The sequence below is a fragment of the Haliotis rubra genome, unplaced genomic scaffold (genome assembly GCF_003918875.1).
Source record: "Haliotis rubra isolate DU_JTF1 unplaced genomic scaffold, ASM391887v1 Scf953, whole genome shotgun sequence".
In the NCBI taxonomy this organism is placed as follows: domain Eukaryota; kingdom Metazoa; phylum Mollusca; class Gastropoda; order Lepetellida; family Haliotidae; genus Haliotis; species Haliotis rubra.
The window spans coordinates 117,338-141,429 of record NW_025767694.1 but is presented as its reverse complement, the minus strand read 5'-3'; the positions used below and the strand labels follow the sequence as shown (position 1 = coordinate 141,429).

Sequence of the window (24,092 nt, the reverse complement as noted above, 5' to 3'; positions counted from 1 at the left end):
TTTCAAAGGATTAATCAATTTATGGCCTTTATTAGCTGAATAGGCTATGAGTTAGGATGTCAGTTTGTCATACAACCGTGGTAACTTCTAAAACTGAATTTCAAACCTATCTTGATTGTCACTTCGGCAAGAGTGATTTTGATGTTTTGAGGAATTGTTCTATTTGATTCAGAATATGATACTTTAAATCATAAATACCACAAGTTAATTCAGTCTAAACAATCTTGAGTAGAAGCTCTAACAAATCTTTTACTGATACCACAGCCTCCCTGTGCATACCTCTTGTGCACGCCTCCTTATTAATAATAATAATAATAGGCCATATATAGCGCCTTTCCACGTCACAGGGATATGCTCAAAGCGCTTCCCTGTTACTAGCACCCTGTCCATTGTTCCTGGTCTGTTTCGAGAGGGTTTAGCAACTGGCATATGCAGGAACATGTTAGCAGAGACATAGGAAACAGTTGAAACCAATTTTACTAGGCATGCAGCTTCTTAATAAGAAATTGAACAGCATTTAGTAAACCAGATTCAAATGCATAATATATAGGACAGAAACAGAAAAGCTAACACAGTAAATCATGTGAAGTGTTTAATTACTTGCTCCTGAGTGTGTTCCATCACAGACATTGCCTGTGATCACCGTGGCCAGCAGGCCCAAGTAACAAACTGATCAAGGATAACAGTTGAGAAAATCTGTTTGACATCAAGTTTATACATGAGATTGAGAATATTGGTTTACAGACAGTGGTAGCATAAAGAAAAGTGGCTGACCTGGTATTCTCTCGATCAGCAGGTAAACACTATCTGTATCATGAGCTTTGGCCAATAAACTCAACTTGTACTGAATCAGTGAATCACTAATCATTAAATACTCACATCCAGATGAATAGTATTTATATTGAGTTTTTACAACACTTAATGACATATTTCAATCTTTTAGCTACATCCTACTGTTGCCCTTTGAAGGTAAGAGATGGTCATGTCTAGGATGGACCTCTTGCATCTGACACCTCTGTTGGCACCTCCACTTCCAGCCCATCCATATCCTTTGACACAAGTATTTGACACCCAAGTCGAGATCTGCAACACAATGAAAGTAAGGCTGTGAGCATTGGAGGTTGCAACTAGGAGTATTAGCTACTCTAGTCCACTGTATATGGAATAAATTTCATAAATGCAAAATGTGCACTATAGTTATTCTGAACTGATTTTTGTTGTTGTTGTTGTCGTTAAACATGGAGAAGGCTGTAGTACCCACGGATGCCATGGAGCTTGAATGGGAATGAAAGAACTCTGATACCTGCACTAAAGGTCTCAGGTGTGCTGTTCCTCTCTTTGACCCTCTCTCTTACAAATTACCAACAACCATCATAATGAGGCAGGCCATACATTATTACGGTGGATGGAGGCAACGTGAAGGGAAGTAACTCTAAGTTTGTTTTCCGATACAAGGAAGTGGGCCCACATTCGAAAATAAAGCAACTATGTATTATTAAACAAGTATAATCAGGTATTGCTAAGGTAATAAATTCAAAACATAATGTATTTCTGGAAATAAGCGACTGATGGAAATGTTTTAAGATGAAAACACAATCGAAAACACAATCAAAAGTCAGGGTTGAAACCCTGCGAAAATGTCAGATACGGACCTCATGAATATTAATGAGACAAGCCCCCATTGTGTCATTGGAGAAGCTGTGAGCCAGGCGACGTTCTATTGACCCAAATAATCGACCTTTGTGGGTCAGGTCAAAGGTAAGTCTAGTTTGCATAGCTACTGTACCCATAGATTTTTACTACGAAGTTACCACTCAAATTGAAGTTGAAAATAATGGGAAATGGAAGAATTCCGGGAGTGTACCATTCCTTTAGAGTGGCATACAATTCCATTTCCTTCAACTTGCATACAGACACACTTAATAAACTGAACCTGATGAAGTGTGTAATTGGTACAACGTGTTATTGTTGAAGAACAAATTATAGTTTCATTTCCCTCAGCATGATTTAAGTGATAAGCCTGCATATGGATACACTTAATAAAATCAACCTGATGATCTGTCTAAGGAATTCAACAAGTGCAAATACATTCTTGGTCATTGTGGGGAAATTAAAGTTGTTTTAGTTGAATTTCATGCAGTTTCCGTTATATTATAAAAACAAAAGGGCATTTACAGAATACCATGATTAAAAAAAGCAAGTTTCTAAAATGTGGGCCCACTTTCATTCGTAACTACTCGCCTCTTTCTATGACCTACAAGAAGACTCGTACCCCTATCGTACGCCATTATTGCCAAGAATCGTGGCAAACCAATCAAATCGTGTGTAGTAAAACGCATTTAGAAGCATGAAAATGGCAGCACAGTTGAAGTTTGAAACTTCGCTAAACTATGCAAAGCACAATTTAACATAAACTTTGAGCTAAAGGATCAGAAACTTTAAACACTGAAACATATTTACAGAGGAAATGACTGAATTGCTGTTTTGCCCACGGGATAAAGATATTCTTGGAGTCATGTTTGAAAATTCAGAGTTATCTTTCATGGTATGGTACTAGACTATTTTCATCTCTATGCCTGTTTGCGCTTAGACAGGGCCCAGTCGTAAACATGGCCATGAGAGGGGTACGAGACGCCATCCGACCTGCCGGAATGACACGAGTAGTTAGGAATGGGCCCACTGTCTGTTCTTTGTTACACTGGACCATAATAAATGGGCCCACATTTTCAATGACACTAGTTATTCAGAATACTATGTATGATAAAAGAAAATACAAATAAAATTATGAGTTTCTAATATGTGGGCGCACTTATTTTCGGCTCCTATAACAGGTGCTGAAGTGGGCCCACATTTTGGAATGTCATTATTGCCACTGTATACAAGTGGTTCACACGTGATGGAAATAATGATGCTACAAAATACTTCCCGATATATAAACTTTTACAATGTCTCATGTCACAGGTATTACTTCGTTCGGTAAGTTCAAACATATCGTGTTGGCACAAGTGGAGCCAAAACAGCAGAGGATGGATGAGGTTGGTGTGTGTGCAGCATGGAGGAGTTTGGTGTGTGCAGCATGGAGGAGTTTGGTGTGTGCAGCATGGAGAAGTTTGGTGTGTGTGCAGTATGGATGAGTTTTGTGTGTGTAAAGTATGGACGAGTTTGGTGTCTGTGCAGCATGGAGGAATTTGGTGTGTGTGCAGCATGGAGGAGTATGGTGTGTGTGCAGCATGGAGGAGTATGGTGTGTGTGCAGCATGTATGAGTTTGGTGTGTGTAAAGTATGGACGAGTTTGGTGTGTGTGCAGCATGGAGGAATTTGGTGTGTGTGCAGCATGGAGGAGTTTGGTGTGTGTGCAGCATGGATGAGTATGGTGTGTGTAAAGTATGGATGAGTATGGTGTGTGTAAAGTATGGATGAGTTTGGTGTGTGTGCAGCATGGAGGAGTTGAGTTTGGTGTGTGTGCAGCATGGAGGAATTTGGTGTGTGTAAAGTATGGAGGAGTATGGTGTGTGTGCAGCATGGAGGAGTTTGGTGTGTGCAGCATGGAGGAGTTTGGTGTGTGTGCAGCATGGAGGAGTTTGGTGAGTGTGCAGCATGGAGGAGTTTGGTGTGTGTGCAGCATGTATGAGTTTGGTGTGTGTAAAGTATGGAGGAGTATGGTGTCTTTGTCTTTGTACAGTGATGCATTGAACTGGAAGGAAGATAGTGCTGAGAATTGGTAGGTATGTTGGTTTTGTGCTGAAGGGTCTTCATAGTATCCTGGCAGGAGGCGAGAGTCATAAAGATTTGTCTCTGCCACTCACGTGTCAGACAAGCCATAAGCCAAGTCTAGCATATCAAGCTCCTCATCGGTGGGTTTCTCGGGCAGCTTGTCATAATCTGCTTTCTTAAAGATGAGGTGACAGGTGGAGCACGCCAGGGTTCCCTCACAAGCACCTGCAACACAACAGCACCTGCATGATGACAGCTAAAACTTGCAGAGCTGCCAGCCTATCAGGACTTGTCATATAAATAAGACTCATTTCCAACATCACTGGTTCATTGTTAAATCAAGATCAAATGTAATTTTAATAAGATAATAACACATTTGATTCATACCAATGGCGAGTTGACAACCATGATATTGAAAGGGTTAACATGCCTCATGTAAGATACAAGAAAATGGCCTTACAAGTTATTATGAGATGAGCAAATGAAATTACAAATCAAACCTTAACAAATAAGACCTACATTGCTACTTAGATTAAGACAAATGAACTGCAAAAGCCACTAACCAAAGCCATCAATGTCAATATCATTCTCTATAATAACATCCAAGAGATTGTCACCAACTTTAGCCTTGGTTTGGATGCGATTCCCTTCTCTCCCAATGAAGTTTATGGTAACTCTGGAATGATAAGATGATTGGAATAAACCACAGATAGACATTTTGCTCTACCTTCAAGCTCTACTTCATTTTCTATTGCAACAAGTAACAGTGGCCTGCATGCCACCACTCCAGCAACATGGATCCATCCTGCCACTTCCCCTGTCTAGAAAACATACAGTCAATCTGAAACAGACAAACACTACAGTTTTCACACAACTCTTACCAATTTAGAAACCAAAACAACATTCTTTGTTTTCAAATAAACTCACAAAATCATTAAACTTGTTTGCTCAGAGAAGGTACCACATAAGGGGTAAGTGCTGTACATGACAAATAAGAAGTTGATAGGCAGCACCTACCATTTTCCCTCACCCAAGCACATGAAGCATGATTAGAGGTAATTCTAAGCCCTTTCAGTTAATATTTAAACTAAATGGAACTAGTATCATGCACTGAAGAGCTTCTGGACCATAAAAGTAATTATATATAACACTCAATAAAAGGCTTCGCATTTTCATCTGTACTTTTGATATCATGTTTGTATAATAGCACCAGGTTTAAAATTAGGTGCAATAGACCGTTCCAGTCTGTCAATCAAAACTGGCGCATGGCGTCAACTTTGGCTAATCAGCAGGCCGGGCGCACTTTGTGGATTTGTCAGACTTATTTCGTAGGTCAAACGATGCCTTAGAAGCGATTTGCTTCCAGTTATGCTATTCACACTCGCTATGTCTATTACATATTGCTGGTATTTGATGTGTACCCTTAACACAACCATTACGATCAAGACAAAAGATTTGAGGTGGATCAAGGAGTGCGATAGGTCTCACGATCAGTTAAATGTCGGCACCATCGTTCACGAACCTACGTCTGCTCGAAGGTGCACGAATTTCCACACTTTCGCACATGTGCAAAATCATTACCAATAGATGACAACAAATAATAGTTTACAACTTTGCAAGTGTTATAAACACGGACAATACTTGTAACTACAAATTGTTTTTGCTTAACGTTTTTTATCAATACTGGGCATTGAGTTGGTACACCATAAAGCTGAAATGAGACAGGCGAGAAAGCCGTGACACAATGTAAACAAGAAGACAAAGTCATCAATATCCCCTGCAATGCCAAATACTCTTTATGGATATGTCTACCAGTTATGATTATGCCAAATGTTTTGGAGTGTATATAGCAAAGTGGAAGGAGAGTATTGAAAGGTTTTTAAGATCTGCTCCAGAGAGGAGCACTACCATCAAATTCAGTTGAAGCCTAACTTGTTGCCATGGAAATGCAACAAGATAGTCACAGCCTAAGTCATGTTTCCATGGAAACCACAAAAAAATAAAATTCATATCTGGTTCTAACCCCCAAAAGGCACATCTAGGGATCATGGTTGACATGTGTACCAACTTTGGTTAACCTATCACAAATAGTTTAGGAGATATGATTCTGACAATGTGTGACGGATGCACGGAACTCGTTTCTATATCCCCCGCAACAACTTCGTAGTTGCGGGGGATAACAAATCTGACAGTGATCTGATTTCGGTTAGGGTCGACCGAAATAGCAAAACTTAATTCTTACATTAAAGAACAATGTGGTTGATATTGTTGCCTTCGCCCTTAGATATTCCTAAATTCACACATTTTAGGATGTTTTACAGTTTCAAAAGCACAATCTGAAGGCCTATACTGCAGTACAGCAATACGTATCTGTTAATAGTGCAAAATATTCGAGGAGTAATGGTTTTTTTTATTCAAACGGAAATATAGTCAGTGTCAGCAGCTGCCTATCACGCAATATCCAAATATCAAAATTAATTCATATGAATGTCTATAAAACCATGCCTTAAATATTTCAGAATTTAATAATATAATATATTTACAGATAAGATTATTTGGAAAGTGATTACTAGTATCATAACTCATAATAAAGTTATTTCAACATCCAGAGAATTTGAAAAAAGCTACAAAGGCTACATTTTGGTCACACACTGGTCAGGCATTATTCAGTCTTGGAACAGAATAACTTACAAAATTCTCAGTTGACTTTTCATGTAACTGGAATGAATAATGAAACATATATTTAACCCAGACATGATGTAAATCTTCTTAGAAATCATCAGCTTTTGAGGAGGTTACCAATATTTGAAGACTGAGCCAAAGTAGTGTTTATTAAGATGTTTGGTTTTTTTGGACAAATTGTTCCAGGTTTGTTGATGGTTATTTGGAAAATGAGCTTCATATTAAATTGCACACTGGTTTGCAGGAGGTGAAAGCTTCAGGACATTTTCATGTGTGTTTTCCTAAACTTTTGTTATGACTTTTACCAAATTTTGAAACGACATTAATACATTGTATATTTTTGATGACACTAGTAAGTATCTGAGAAAAGGAAATTGATCAAAATTAGTGTTTTGTCCCTTAGGGATATGGTCTCAGAGCTAATAAAACAAATGTTATCATTGTTTAAGAAGCAATAATGTCAAGATGTAATTTTATTGACAAAAAGCTTTGAACATAGGATATATTCTTTGTACCTTACTTACATTAGTAGTTAGTAGTGGTGGTCCAATTAATTGAAATAATCGAAGATTGGTCGCAATGACTAAACGACCAAGCAATCGATCACATTTTGTCATAATCGAACACAAACAATTTTGTAACACTTGTTTGCATTAAAAATATGTATCACAAGGTTGGTTTTGAATGTTATGTTTCATAAGCACTACAAGCTCGTTTCAAGTCGTGATTAAATTCATCTTGAAGACTCCAGGAATTTATGTTCCTAACATACTAGTCATCCTTTAAAAACGTGAAATTTGCAAATAAAAACCCGAAAGAACTGCATGGTTTTTTCATTATTTTTTGTGCATTAACAAACATAACCAGGACAATTTGATAAATGACGCTAACCAACTATTTTCGATGATTGATCGGTTGTAATGGACCAATCATCAATTATGAGATTTTAACCAATTCCCAACACTAGTAGTTATCTTCTTTGTGTTCTGGTGCTGTGACATACCTGTACATAAATGCTGGCAGTTCATGAAGTCCAGTACTGTGAAAGTGTGTAAATTAGGATTCCACAACAAAGTACACATAGAAAAATAAATAGGAAAGGGTGATTTAAAAAATGGATTTCTTTATATTCAGTGTCATTTTAGGATGGTGTACAGATTTTGTAGATGGGAAATTTTACTGAGAATTGCTGCAAATTAGCTGCTGAATATTTGCTTCTGGGTATGTCCAGATACATCCATGGAAACATACTGTTTACAAGCCCAATAACCTTTCCCAGATTCCCAAATAAGATCAAATGGTTATGCTGTGATTGATTTGTTTACATTAATATATACAGACAAATAAGGTGCACGAAGTAGTAGACGGGACTTTTTTTTTTCTGCTTTGTTCATTAAAAGGAGTTTTCACATTATTGATTTAACTATTTTTGAACAACGGATAAATAAATACAGGCGGCCATGCGCAGTGTAAACAATCTATTTATAAATACCGACACAATCTGCAACTGGAATGTGGTTGTGTTCATGTTTTTTATAAAATTACGATGGGAATATTTTAGAGAAAAAAAACAACACACAACATAATTCAGTTAATATCTTAGACAGATGTGAATTGCCAGATACATTATTTGGTTCGAAAGAAAATACTCTTCCCACTCTCGGATCAGCAGCTGGCCGAGACGATTTTACATCGGGCATGTAACTTATTTTCACTCGCCAATTGCAATCTGTCAACTGAAATATATTATAAATAAAATACGTATAACTTTACGTATCATTCACAAACGACGGATAACGAAGTACCACAAGCAGAATTCATCAACAACTTTTGCAATCACGTACGTTTTGCTGGCGGTGACGCCATTGTGATTAGTAAGTGGTTGTCTCCCTTAATGTGAAAAACGAAGTGGGCGGGGCTTATCGGCCGGGGCTTATCAGCATGAAATTTAAATCATCCATACTAAAGGTCAAATGATACAGCAGGGTCATGATACAATATGCAGGGATTGGGAAAGGCAGGGGCCATGGGCCATTTTGCACATTAGAATAAAAAATGGCCCATTAGAATTTTTAAGTTTACTATTGATAAAGGGGCAATGTCCCATTCTAAATTCAGAAAATGGCTAATAATCCTGAAAATGGCCCATTGTCAAAGTTCTCTATCCCGATCCCTGAATATGTCTGACTGACTGACTGAGTTTAGTTTTACGCCGCTTTTAGCAATATTCCAGCAATATCACGGCGGGGGACACCAGAAATGGACTTAACACATTGTGCCCATGTGGGGAATCGAACCCGGGTCTTCGGCGTGACGAGCCAACGCTTTAACCACTAGGCTACCCCACTGCCCCCCCTGAATATGTAAGATGATACGTAAGTCATTATACGATGTGTAGCACTATTTGTATACTAAGAGCAAAGTTTTTATTTGTAAATATTTCTAAGGTACAAGAACAACAACTAGCTGTATCAGGTTGAAAAGGTAATCCTAGCTGTATCAGGTTGAAAAGGTAATGCTAGCTGTATCAGGTTGAAAAGGTAATGCTAGCTGTATCAGGTTGAAAAGGTAATGCTAGCTGTATCAGGTTGAAAAGGTAATGCTAGCTGTATCAGGTTGAAAAGGTAATGCTAGCTGTATCAGGTTGAAAAGGTAATGCTAGCTGTATCAGGTTAAAAGGTAATGCTAGCTGTAGCAGGTTGAAAAGGTAATGCTAGCTGTATCAGGTTGAAAAGGTAATGCTAGCTGTAGCAGGTTGAAAAGGTAATGCTAGCTGTATCAGGTTCAAAAGGTAATGCTAGCTGTAGCAGGTTGAAAAGGTAATGCTAGCTGTAGCAGGTTGAAAAGGTAATATTAGCTGTATCAGGTTGAAAAGGAAATGCATGCTGTAGCAGGTTGAAAAGAAAATATTAGCTGTAGAAGGTTCAAAAGGAAATACTAGCTGTAGAAGGTTCAAAAGAAAATATTAGCTGTAGCAGGTTCAAAAGGAAATACTAGCTGTAGAAGGTTCAAAAGAAAATATTAGCTGTAGCAGGTTGAAAAGGTAATACTAGCTGTAGCAGGTTTAAAAGGTAATGCTAGCTGTATCAGGTTGAAAAGGTAATACTAGCTGTATCAGGTTTTAAAGGTAATGCTAGCTGTATCAGGTTATAAAGGTAATACTAGCTGTATCAGGTTGAAAAGGTAATGCTAGCTGTATCAGGTTTAAAAGGTAATGCTAGCTGTATCAGATTCAAAAGGTAATACTAGCTGTATCAGGTTCAAAAGGTAATGCTAGCTGTAGCAGGTTGAAAAGGTAATACTAGCTGTATCTATATCAATTCTTTATTTCAGTACAGATGTGGGCCAACGGCCCCTGGTATAACATTGATTGGTCCATTGCATATAAGTGTATACATACATGTATATATATTCCAGAGAATGTACATGAGGTATGAGGTAGTTGGTTCACTTTACTATAGTGTGTCTTGGTTGCGAGGCATGATAAATATAACAGGCTAAGTTACTATCAACAGATGTTTGGTTAGAAGACATGGACATATTAAATTCTGTCACATAAGGATATTCGTAGTATTTCTTGGCCATATATCGTTGACGTAGATTATCAAAAATTGTACGTATCAATAATAATGATATTCTGTCTCAATATAGCCACAGTTACGGATTTTACAAATTCGTTCAATGACTGACTGAATATGTGCTACAGAGATGTACAAGAGGTATAAGGTAGTTCACATTACTATAACCTGTCTAGGCTGCGAGGCATAGTAAATAGAACAGGCTAAATATCTAACAACAGATGTTTGGTTAGAAGACATATATTAAATTTTGTCACAGTAGGATATGCGTAATATTTCTTGGCAGTGTATCCTGGACATTGATCATCAGAAAGAGTACAGATCAATAAAAATGATATTCTGTCTCAATATAACCACAGTTACAGACTTTACAAATTCTTTCATTCCTTTGTACATTGAGATATCTTCCTTCTTTAATGGCTAAATACTTGTATATGTATTCCAGAGATGTACATGAGGTATAAAATAGTTAATTCATTTTACTATAGCATGTCTAAGCTGCGAGGCATGGTAAATAAAACAGGCTAAATTTCTAACAACAGATGTTTGGTTAGAAGGCATGAGTATATTAAATTTTGTCACAGTAGGATATTCATAATATTTCTTGGCAATGTATCGTTGACGTAGATTATCAAAAACTGTACAGATCAATAAAAAATGATATTCTGTTTCAATATAACCACAGTTACAGACTTTACAAATTCTTTCATTCCTTGGTACACTGAGATATCTGCCTTCCTCAATGGCTAAAGAATGTGAGGTACAGCGAAATTTAGCAAGTGCCAGTCGAAGTTGTGGACTGTAATTACTGAAAGATAAAATTCTGCTTCAAAAAGTTGTTTGTACAACATATACGAGGTAGACTTAGAGCTATTAACCAAACATGTATGCCATTCTTGTTCTTATGAACATTTCAGATGAAAAACAAACTCTACTTTTTGTCTTTCCCAAATATATCCAAAACCATATTCATACAAAAGTGATCTTATTCCTGAAGTCCAGTTACATTTTCATTAGCTGACAACTGCATCAACATATCATAGGTTTTCTTTGGAAATCGGTAATCAGGCATATTAAGTCATTTTAACCAATATTTTATACAATTTTTATAGACGGTTATATAAATTGGGTATCTACCACATTCTCCTCACACAACGTGATTGGAAGTTGCGGACTTAACACCACAAATGCGTTTACACGCAAGAACATGTACTGATTCAATTTGCTTACAATATGACAGACCCCAAATCTCCAACCCAAACATTAAAATTGGCACAACTTTAGAGTCAAAAATATTAAAAAATAGTTTCAAAGGCAGTGGTTTGATTTGTGACAATGAGCTCAAAATCGTAAATAGGGCACGTTTGGCTTGTATTAATACATTATCAACATGTTTTGACCATCACAGAGTTTTTTCAAAAATAACTCCTAAATATTTATAATGTGTAAGACATTGCAAATTACAACCTTTATAGTGCCATTTTTCATGTTTAGAGAGTAATCCGCCACTCTTGAAGACAATGACTTTGGGTTTTTTCCATATTAACAGATATATTATAATTATCACAATAATTTTCAAGATAATTAATGCGTTTCTGGAGTCCAAATATTGTGTCTGAAATAAGTATGACATCATCCGCAAATAAAAGAAGGAAAATCTGAATTATATCTGGGTGGAGTTGGATACCTGGTTCACAGCTTGACTCAATTTCGAGAGCTAAATCGTCAATGAAAAGGCTAAATAAGAGCAGGCTCAAGATACATCCCTGTTTTAAGCCCAAACCACATATAAATGTATCTGAAAGATTATTATTAACTTTAACACAGGCACATACCTTATCATAAATTAATTGTATACTACAGAACATATTGAGTGAGATACCGTTATGATTCAAAACCATCCATAGCTTGGATCTATTAATAGATTCAAAAGCCTTTGAGAAATCCACAAATAATGCGTAGATCTTCTCTCTCTTTTTGGATAAATAACGTTGTATAATTGATCGTAGAGTAAACATATTGTCTGTTGTGGAGTAGCCATGACGAAAACCGGCCTGTGATTCTACAATTCTTTCATATGCATCTGTCCAAAATTGGAGTCTTGCATTCAGTATTGAAATATACATGTTACTGAAGACACTTAAAGGAGAATACGAGTGAATTGCAATAATTTGCTGGGTGAAAGATAAAGTCATCAGAAACATATTCCCAAATTTTCAATTAAAAATTATGTATAATTATGTTTTAATCGCGAAAACAGTTTCTGTAAATCTCAGCTTCGGCCATTATACATATTTTGCTGGAACCCACGTGACCTTTCCGCTCGTGACGTCAAATGTGCCTGGAGTCTGCCATATTGCCAAAGACCAAGCACTACAGTAATACAAATCGTGTTGTTTCTGTAATTTTTTAAAATGGTACGATGGTGTATTGCGTTGCCTGGGGATGCACGGCATCATCGAACATGGGAAAGAACCACCATTTCTTCCGTTTTCCAAGTGAAATGACAGATTTCGGCAGGAAAAATGTGCAGATCACACGCATATGGAAGTCGGACGCATATGAAAGAGACATGCACGCATGGGGTATGGAAATCCCCAAGATAGGCTGAAGAAGGAAAAAGTACCCACGAGATTCGTTTATACTTCATCATTCCCTGTAACAACTTACTGTCAGTGGTATTTTTAACATACATTAAATCAAGTCGGCATCAGACTCGCTATTTGTCAGTAGTGTGTGCCGTGATAGTTGTTCTGTATTCTCATTGGCTGACGGGCGGTGGGGTAGCCTAGTGGTTTAAGCGTTGGCTCGTCATGCCGTAAACCCGTGTTCGATTCCCTACATGGGTACAATATGTGAAGCCCATTTCTGGTGTCCCCCGCCGTGATATTGCTGGAATATTGCTAAAAGCGGCGTAAAACTAAACTCACTCACTCATTGGCTGACAAGATGCCATTCTATGGCTATGACTGAGTACCCTAACTACTTCCATAACCAAACAATGGGGAAACATACGTTGTCCTGACTAGTATTTTACAATTTACCAGTTTTCGGGAATAACTTATCTGCGTCGCCAATATTTTCTCTGCTCGACCAGGCTGGGATCTTGTATCGAGACTTGATACGTTATTAATGAGAACTAGGATCCTAATTTTTTTCAACAAAATAATTCCAGTGTAATTGTTGAAGCAGATCATTTTCATTTTCCCTTGTCTGAAGCATAATTATTTTGTTTTTAAATCCCAGACACCCTACAGTCACCCATTTGACACAAAATGAACTGTAATCACATTTTAAAAAAATAATTCTTAGTGACTGGTCATATATTTATAGGGGTGAGTTTGCTGGCTGGAACTGTATGACATTTTGCTGACAAATAGTAATCTTGTTAAATGATATGATCTGTTTTTAATTTTATTTTGACCTCAAGCGGTGCCTCCGTTTTGCTTGATTCTTCTTCTTCATCTTTAGTGGAAGATTGTATTGCAAGATGTAAAATCGGATCGTATTGATACGGTCTAACATCCATTTCAGAAATTACATCAGGAACACCTTTTACTGCTTCAGAATCCATGGACACTGTTAAGTTGTGAGGTAAAATCAAAGAGGAAGCCATCAGCAACAGGCACTTATGACGTCATGTCACGTGATACCCCTCTGCTCATTAACTGTCGGGTGTTTCCGTAAGAGGCGGAAATACGAGTACGTTTTTGTGTTTTTATTGCTATTTTACAAACTTTTTGTTCAATTTTAATCAGGGAATGTGACTTTTAGGATATCCTTTACAATATATCAAAAGTTTTGTTTTCATTCGTATTCTCCTTTAATATGGACCTCTATAGTTACATGTGGAATTAACATCCCCCTTCTTATGAATTGGTACAATATGTCCTACTGACCATGAGGTGGGGAAGTAATGTGTATCAAACATAGCATTAAACAAAACTGTAATACATGGAACCAACACATCACCTGCACTTTTGAACATTTCTGCTATGAGCTTGTCATTACCTGCTGCTTTATTTGTTTCTAGAGAGTTAATTGCTTCTACAACCTCTTCTCGGGAGATAGGAGAATCCCAAATATGTTGGGTTGTTTCATCAAAATCAGTATTAATAACATAGACATCTTTATCATTAACATCAGAAAACATGTTCTTAAAATACTGAAACCACTCATCCACTTTTATATTAGGCCTGTGTTTATACTTTTGCCCTGTAAATATATTCAGCCAAAACAATTTACTATTTTTTAAGTTGTTAGAAATGCAAGACAATATTTCATCCTAATAATACTTTTTTTTGTCTCTCACAGTGTTGACACATTTATTTCTAGCTGCAATGTACAAATCTAGTGACTGTTTACATTTATTACAACGAAACACCTTCAAGAGTCTTTGTCTTTCAGAACATAAGAAATGACATTCCTTATCAAACCACGGCTGTTTAGTGTCTTGATCTGTATTATTACGCTTCATTGGTTCTGCAGCAGTACATAATATGTCTGTAAATAAAGACACAGCGCCATCAACATCACCGGACAACAGAAAGTCATTACATGTATCTAACCAGGAGATTGAACTGGTGGATAGAAGATTGTCTCTAAACAGCAATGCATGCTCTTCCTTCCAGACATAACTATAATTGAGGTGATTGCCCCGTGTATCACGGGTGATATGCATACCAGCGAGGACACGTGATTGAAATGCGCACGAGTGGCAGGTGTTCCGAGTCTGATCGTGACACGATTTCAAACGCATTACATAATGTGAACAAATCAGTTGACAAGATAATGTAGTCAACGACACTTGTGCCAATATGACTGATGAATGTGAAGTCGCCTTTTCCAGCATCAGAGCCCCTAGCGACCATTACAGATGTGTATGTCAAGGGCACCACATATATTTAATAAAGTTTTTCCAAAAGAATTAGTAGTTTTATCACTAGAACTTGGAAGTACGTTCTATAGGTACAATGTTACTATCAACAAAAATGTCGTTGATTTCAAGCCTTTTCGGATATATCGCATTCAACATAATCTGTTTCCACACCAGTCCTGGCATTCAAGTCGCCACCTAACATGACATAGCAATCACCATGAATGGTCAAGGAATCAATAAGTGATTCAAAAAGAAGACTAATGCCACATTTTGATGTTTTTTTCTGATACCAAGAGGATCCTTCAGGATTCACATGAGCACAAACTACAAACACTTCTTTTTTTAAATTCCACAAAGATTGTCTACAATTATATAAATCGAATTTAATGAAATCACATGACATTTAACATATGGGAAAATATCATCATGAATGAATACTATAGTACTGTTGGAAATAGAAAAAAACTGTTTTTAGGCTGTTACTCTGTATCCCTAAAATTGACACAATTGCAAATAGCATATGTCGAAATAACCCACTGCGGCCTAACTGGCGTTCAGTGGGATACGTAATACGATATCCAGAAAAGCATGTTTACTCGTAAAATCGGGCAAAACTTAGAAAAAATATGAATAGCTGCTGAAAACAATAGATCAGACTATAGATGGCAATTAGGTCGCTCAGCCAGGTATGACCACGGACCGTCGACTCACCTGGCATGAAATGCACGTGCTGCCTACAGGCACAAGGGGTCACCTCAAAGATATTTTGTGCTTTTTCATGTATGTTGACTATGTCTCATCTACTGATTAACATCTTACGTGTCTTTCATAACGTTTATGTTGAGATATGTAAGAGAGTATGATACCCGAAAAACCATAGAAACGCATCATAGTATATCGACAGGACTGGATATTATTTGTAAATTGTTATGACGTGGCGTGTACCTACCATTCGCTGTCCATTTTCCTTGAGCTTAGCGAGATAGCCTTGATTTTGGTCTCAGTAGAAATGAATTTGGCGATAATAGGTCGTGTGCGGTTCATGCTGGTCCTACCAATTCTGTGTACATTTGTCAGATCAGTCACTTTGAATGTAGATTTGTCACTTGATACTCCATTCAATGTCTCACACACAATCCCTTTAAGATCCCATTCCTGCTCACCTTCTATCTCAGATATTCCGTACAGCAGAACATTATGTCTTCTGCTATGCTGCTCCATCCTGTCCAAGTGTTTCTCCAGCTCATTAACTCCCTCGATGACTCCAGCGAGGTTCGGGTGTTCGGGCCTTGGTGAAGTCTCTTGTTTGTTAGGCGGTCAATAACTTCATCCATATCCATCATGATTACCTGTGACTTGAATGTGTCGGCTCTGATATCACGAATCTCCCGAGACAATTCTGTACGAAGAGAGAGAAGCTCTTGAAGAATGTCACTCAAGATATCTTCCTTCAATGACGTGTATAGCGTGGTGTCCTGTTTAGGCGGACCCGGGTTAAGTTCAATATCTCCAGAGAGTTGCAGAATATTCTGAGCGAATGACAGCTGATATATAGTATGGAGAACCAAAGCTGTCGGCAAGAGCCGATAGCCCACCTGGTTAGAGCGTGACCATTTCGTCCATGGTGTGTAGCGGGTTTCAACATGGCCGACTTGTCGGAGACCGCATGGTTGGGTGAAAGTGCCAATTTTCATCCTCCATGCCTCTGTACATACTCCCATGGTTAAGAACGGTAATTAGCAGGGTCCTGTACACTAAATTGCATTACCTATTGGCTTCAGTTGTTAACCTAATGGCTAATACTAGCTGTATCAGGTTGAAAAGGTAATACCAGCTGTATTAGGTTCAAAAGGAAATGCTACTGTAGAAGGTTCAAAAGGAAATGCTAGCTGTAGCAGGTTAAACAGGCAATGCTTGCTATGAACACATGTTCACAGGTACCGCATACATGGTGCACTAGTGTATCTTTCAACCCTAATTTATACTAGTATGCTTTTGTGTCGATTTTAACTTTATTTGGCTGTTTTAAGATTTGTCAATGAAGAACCTGTTTGAGATGCTTACAATCAGAGATAAACACATACAATTTGCAAAGAAAAATCAGAAAAAAATAACCCACTGGGACTTATGGCACAAATCGAAATATGGATATAGTCCATTTGGCTCAAAAGTGGACCGATGAATTGCAATCAAACTCGAAAACTAATAAACATATTATACTAAATGAAACGCTGATCATAATTAAAAGATCAGACCAACTCAGAGTTTTTTGCAAAATTTATGTCCTAAAAATATTTACACAGTTCACAATTTGTTAGGATGGAGGAGTGCAAAGAGAGGAACAGCCAGGTGTGCGAGAAAGGATGGAGATGGCACAGCACAGGTAAGTGAATCAATAACTTTGTCGGCATTTGTGCACATGCTGCACGTACACCTAGCTGTGGGGGTAGGAGGGCTTCAAAACACACACACACACACACACACACACACACACACACACACACACACACCACTGTTTTGGTTACTGTTACTAGTTCTTTCTTAAATTAACAATTTCATTTTATTTAATAATTTAGGGGGGGGGTGGGGGGTTAGGACAAGGAAGCACACTACACGCATGTCAATATAAGTATATTATATGCCATAACTCATCAAAAACATGGGTCTTGGTGTTTGGTAAAAACCAAACATGGCCGAGCAGATGTCCGAGGAGATGTCATTTTTAAACCGGTGGGCGTGACATGGTCACTGTAGAGTGATATTACCTAATCACTAATGATTAATCCATGTGGCTCCATGGTGACATGACGAATTGCGTCACTAATATGCTGAGTAGTAATGGAAATAGACTTCATTTTACTTCGGAAAACACAGCAAGTATGACCTTAAGTTTTGACCTGCTGTTTCTTGAGGGCCCCGTAGCTCGATTGGTAGAGAGCGGGACTTCAAATACGAGCATCGCAGGTTTGACTTCCGCTTTGGAAAGTACATTTGCAAAAGTTTCTTCACTTTGAAGGAGCATGTGAGTGACTAGTGACGTCGGTTCAGGTTGTTGGTTACATCCTTACAGATCATGCTGGGGGATTCTAAAGGTGCTCCTAACATCCTTATGAAACATATTAATCCCCTTGGATGCAATAATATTTAACACCTGTGCCCTGATAAAATGTATAACTATGGTTATGTTGTCCAGATGACACAGGAAGTACAGACCACTTGATCAACCATTTCTTTCTCCTTGAGGTTTGATACATTGTAACCTTTCAACAAATTCATGTATCAACGAAGACGTTTAACAACCTTGTTCAATAAAAAATTGAAATTTCAGATAAAACATCATTAGATTTTATGATTTCCCATTTATATAATATCTTCTGCTCTGCAATCGTTGTTTTATATGGAAAAATCAAGATTACCATGTGTATTTTATCGTAAACTAAGCCGGAAATAGCAATCAGCTATGCACACAGTTCATCCAAATCTCCTGGCGATTCAGTTGAAATATAACAAATATAGCTTCAAACAATTTTGATCCTTTGAAACTATTATTTTATCAGGATTAACATATTTCAAAACAGCATCATTTTAGTTGAAAAATTTAATGAATATATTTAAAATAATCTGGTGTGTAGCACTTGCTGTATTCAGATGTATCTTATGGATGGAACTATTTGAAAAGTCCCTGATGATACTCATTTGTTCCCCATCATGAAAAGTTCTATTGTCAAGTTACAGTCAAATTTCCACAAATATGACTTGCAACGAATTAAGGCACTTAAGATAAATTTATCCATGTTTTCTCAGCTAAGTTACTTTCACATTGTCAATAGCATTCATCTTACCACAAATTCATACATGATTTCACTGAATTTATGGTAAACAATATTGAATGAAATTTTGAATGATATTATTAAAATAGATTAAAAACATAAATCAAGACCGGGTGGAAATAACCCATTGCCCGTCGTCCCAGTCCAGTGTTTTGTTCTGTCGGGCAAGCAAATTTGTATATCACTCTGTACCGGTGTCCAGTTGACTTCCTAATGTTAATTATGTTATTTATTTGAAAATCAACAAGAAAATTGGCCGGTATAGTGGAAAAACTATCAGGGCAAGGGATTTTACATGTGCCAGTACCGGAGTACACAAGCAATTTTAAAGTTATTTCCACCCCTACAAGACATACAGTTAATAGCCGGACATGTAAAACCATAGTTACATTGCATATTCAAATTCAGATTAGTTGATGGGGCGTCAATGCTCATGGTAATAATGACTTTGTATTTATATCAATGGAAATTTCTGGTAATAGTAACGGTCCTCTTATGATTGCACTGCACAGGAACTTTACTCTGTTGGGAGGCATAAGTAATAGGTGAGGCAGCCAGTGATTGAACTTCAAGTGAGTATTGTTTAAAGCTACAAAAACTGCAGAAGAAAGACCTCAGATGTCACCATTTCATTAGACAAATTCAAAATTTGCACTAAGAAACAATTCAGCCAGCAGTGAAGCACAATTGGTACCCATGGAGAATGGGTAATTCTCGCTAAATGCCTTACCCTTAGACCTCACATAGATGCTTTCAAGAGATGCTTTTCAATAGATGAGAGTATCATTTCACATACAGTTTTCAGTGGCACTTATCTGCTTGGACACTAAACTGAAAATTCTGAAATAATACTTCTGAGGTTTGGCACTGTCTAAAACTTGATAATCTGAATTATTGTTGATGAGAAGAATGATCAATTATAAAATTGTATCATTGATAAAATCATATATTAACAACTGTGATGTGTTTTAATTTACATACAATCTTCTTCATGGATTGCTTCTAAAATACTTTTAGAAAGTTGTTCTTGTTAGTAGTCGACATATATGTGTGTTAACACGTACCAATTACGTGAAATATGTTGATTTCTTTCAAACTAGTGAATTAAAAGTACACACTTCATAACCATTACATCCTTGTGGGATTACTGTGTTGTGACTGTCATCACACTTTAAACACATCTGCAGATATTAAAACCAAAGTCATCTTCACATTCAACAACGACATAACTGGTCATGCAATCTCCATTCCCAAGCCTTTTGCCCACATAGCAACAGCTTAAATTGGGTGGTTGTCATAGTGTACCGGAAATATATACAGTGAAACTTGGCATATACTTTAATATTATTCCCTGGGAAGAAATATGGTAAGACAATGTAAACCATCGTCTGCTATGCCACTGGCTTATCAGAAATACAAACCACCCACTCTGCCACAGCAACCACAAAGTTGTCGGAGACAGAGGTCTGTGCCTTGGGTCATAGCCACACTTACATGTGTTCCTCAGTTGAGTGCATATAGCAGCATAACGGTTGAACAAAACAACTGCCACTGCATGTCCCACTGAAGATTTATCCCACAGTCATTCCATTTCATAAACAAATTAAGCTGAATTCATGTCTGTTGAAAGAACCATTTAGTGTACTGGGTATTAAGAACTAAAAGCATTCCAGATCATGTCTGGTGACATTTGTGCAGGAAACGTTTCCAACAGAAAACTCCTCCACATAACTAACTAACATGTCTTAACTAATATTATCATGTGTTAGCTTGGACCCACAATACACTAAAGTACTGTCGGAAATAGAAAAAAACTGTTTTTTCACATTTATATCTACAATTTATGAAGTTAATCTGTGAAAGTGTGAAATATCTGTTAAACTAAGTTCGGCCTAACTATAGTCTCAGTGGTGGGGAGATAGGAAACGTAAAAAAAGGACTTTACTGAGGAGAGATTAGTGCAGAAATGAGCAATGCATTTTTTTTCTAAGTCCAAAGCGACATATTTAGAACAGACCATGGCTTTATGCAAATTAGTGTGCGATGATATTGTATTTCAAAGGACACTTTTTAAATGCCTATTTTGAAACTAGGCTTAGTTTCATTATCAGGATTATGGGACTCAACCCAATAAAAGTACTAGAATCTGTACCTTACTAAGAAAGTGTAATCCCAAATATAACATATGTTACATTTGACCACTTTCTAAATGGCATTGTGTAATCATTGTGAGTTTACATTTCCAAGGCCCACTCACTTTTAAATCAACAAACTGAACAAAATGGAGAGTGCAGGACATACCACAAAAGGGCCTACCTTTAGACTACAGCACCACAAACTCTAAAACCATGTCATAATACCCTTTTAAATAATTTAATGTGATTTTGTTCCAAAGCACGTTCTCGAAACAATGCTCTATGACACCGGCATAGCAACAAGGTTGTCTGGCTCTTGTTGTCTGAAATTGTTTTATGTATAATTTTTGGGCTAATGGAAACCGGCCTGAAACTTGCATTCAAGTCACTTTCACACGCTACATTTCTTCATTAATGATTCGAAGACTAACTCATGCATGTGTCATCACTAGACATGCTCATGTCTCCCTCATTCTTCAGTGCGATCCCAAAAACACTTTTCTGTCAAGCACGTCATTCATGCATGCACGGTGAAATCACCGTCTGATGCTTGACGTCACGACCGTTTTCACTTCGCACCATATCTATAGCAAGTCTATCCGTAACCTTCGTAATTCCGTGACCTATTTGACTCTTTCCGTTCATTTCCATAACCTCACAGGAATGACTAGAAAAATTTGCACATGCAAAGAAAATGCAAACTCAGATTTGAATTGACTTGACTGATCTTAATCCCGCCATTGACAATAGCATTACCCCATTCCAGAATAAGTGGTATCTTTATTCCTTCAGTCCTTGATGCCAAGTCATGTTATCTTCTGCTAGACTGACTATGAATCCAGTCTCCTGACCATGTTTTTTCAAACATATACACAGTATATGTACAATCATGGACATCTTTATTGGTGGGAAGGGCGAAGATGACCATGCCAAAAACCATGAAGAAAGTAGTCAGAAATGCAACTGAGAACAAGATTGTGCAGACTGTAGATTCTCCAAGCTACAAGTATCTCTGCAAAGCCCCTACTAAGCAAGGACGTCCCGATACAAGTGCCTCATGATACGATACTTATCTCGATATAGAGGTCACCATACAGCAGTTCCAACATTTTGCATAATATGATTAACACATACAGAAATACAAATGCTCTCTATTATCGTGGCTCGCGAAAACATCGGGAAAGCAGAAACACCACGGCCCCGCATCGGCTGTTTACATATGCAAATTACGTAAATATATTCATCGCTCTTGAAAAAGTCATTTATTTCATTGGAATCGTAGAAATATTAAAGCAATCATCTTTTCAGTAAGTTCTAGAACATTTTTAAACTAGAATGACCCCTACTGCCATTACATCTAGCATGAAATAAAACTTACTTCGTCAAGAGTAATCCTGCGACAACTATAATGTCATTTGCATATTTTCCGTGCTAAAAATATAACAGGCAGTGACGTATTATGCAACTTCACTCTACACACGGCAGCAACTTGTATGGTACGTTTTAGGCGGAAAAACAATATTTTGTAACGTTATTGTTACCTTGTATCCAAATGAATAGAAGTTTCAGATGTTTGGGTTAAAAACATGATGTTATTACTAATGTGAATGAAATTCCTAAATATTTTTTAATGATCAAACTATTTAGCTCATTTCTTGTCTTAGTAAACGTTTCAGTGTCATCTGCTTGTACAGCGTGCCATAGTAAGAAAATAGCAATACCGCGATAATAGAGAGTTGCTTCAATTTCCAGGTCAAACGAGACAATCCGAATTGCCGCAATGGTATTAAACGAGTTGCGAATATGTGTCACATTATTTGTGACAGAAATGAAGATTAAACATCAGTCAACTGAAAATATATATAAAATGCTAAATGTCAGTAGCCGTTTATAATCCCGATGGCGACAACATTAACTACCGCTATAATAGAGGGTCGCATGATACTATAGATATGTCAATGCAAACATAATAGATAATGGTAACCTACCACCAAAGAAAACAAATAGGCACAAAAAAGTCACGGTACAGACGTTGAAAACACGTTTCCAAAAACAGTTCAGTGAACACTGAATATTGACAGAAGTATATTCATCATTGGGTCACGTGCAATAATTACCCGACACAAATTACAGTGACATATCACCTGTGCCGACAACGACCCCTCAGCTCTAGTATTATCAGTCTAAACAAAGTTCACCTGTACAGTCTCTCTGTTTTGATACCCGGGAATCATAATCATACCATGCAAAATCACATCCACAGACTGCATTCACTTGTTTGCTCAGCTAGTTTGGCACTGAATGAAATAAGGTCACCTGTTGAGCAGCCACACACAGCAATCTCTAACACACAGTACAGTGACCTGATAACATAGGCCCACTCACGTTTCTTTCTGTGTCTTTGGTACGGATGATGAAAATCTTTTCTTCTGATCATTGCTTCTATTATATTTGCAAAGAAGGCCTGGCACTGTCAAAGATGACGTGTGATTAGTGAAGGCAAACTTTGGGATGATACATCGGAATACCCTTGCTGTCAGGCCTGCCATCTTTTAGCACTTGAAACATTGGACTTGAGACTCCGCTGCTGGTGACTGGAAAAGTTGGAATGTGGTTTGCACATGAAACATATAGAGACGCAACACATATGGAGAACTGGTGCATTGTGTATTCAGTTTACGCATCTTTCTTCGGTGTACTTGGGTTATACATTCATTGACTATGGATTATATTGATAATTTCTTTTACTATTTTACTAACTATTATTAACACATTTCGTTTTTAATTTTGTGTTCGTTTCATTCTGAACTGTCTTGTCTGTTCGTATTATCCTCGGAATGAATATGTATCTGGTGTAAAGTACTTCTTCAGTGCCAGACCTTTCGCACCTGTCTAATAGGAATAGTCATCGTACCGAAAGGACGAGAGTCGGACACGAATGATCTCGGGACGACTTTCTGCGAGAAACGGTTGTCGGGATGCGGTAATATTCCACGAAAGGAGAACACGATCGATAAAATGAAATCACTTTTTGTGGGCCAATTATCCATTTTGCTAGAACGAAACAAAAACGAATTATACACACATCCCTTTCAAAGTTAACGTATGTTAGAAAAGGGATAACCTACAACGTCTTCTATTCTCCCTGATTACAAGAAAACCGAGGTATTGTTTTTAAATAGAACAGGCTAAACCAGTACACAAAATGATCGCGATAAAGACACGATTTGACTAAAACGGCACCATGTACAGCTAACGAAAAGAGAGCGTCCAT

The 24,092-nt window shown here is 37.5% G+C and overlaps 1 protein-coding gene across 1 annotated transcript; it reads right to left on the bottom strand.

Annotated features, from left to right (window-relative positions):
* Positions 1-579: 579 nt before the first annotated feature.
* On the bottom strand, positions 580-23,412 carry LOC124264976 (adrenodoxin-like). Its single transcript, XM_046699757.1, has 4 exons — positions 23,204-23,412; positions 4,278-4,390; positions 3,807-3,939; positions 580-1,083 (listed from the first exon to the last, which is right to left on the bottom strand). Exons 1-4 carry the CDS (start codon positions 23,365-23,367, stop codon positions 987-989), a joined length of 507 nt encoding a protein of 168 aa, XP_046555713.1. The 5' UTR covers positions 23,368-23,412; the 3' UTR covers positions 580-986.
* Positions 23,413-24,092: the final 680 nt, after the last annotated feature.

Excerpts from the sequence above, each read along its gene's own strand:
- LOC124264976 (XM_046699757.1), bottom strand. The coding sequence starts at position 23,367 with ATGGCAGGCCTGACAGCAAGGGTATTCCGATGTATCATCCCAAAGTTT. Across the intron at positions 3,940-4,277 it reads TATTGACATTGATGGCTTTG|GTGCTTGTGAGGGAACCCTG; the intron begins GTTAGTGGCTTT and ends GTTGTGTTGCAG. Across the intron at positions 1,084-3,806 it reads GCTTATGGCTTGTCTGACAC|ATCTCGACTTGGGTGTCAAA; the intron begins GTGAGTGGCAGA and ends ATTGTGTTGCAG.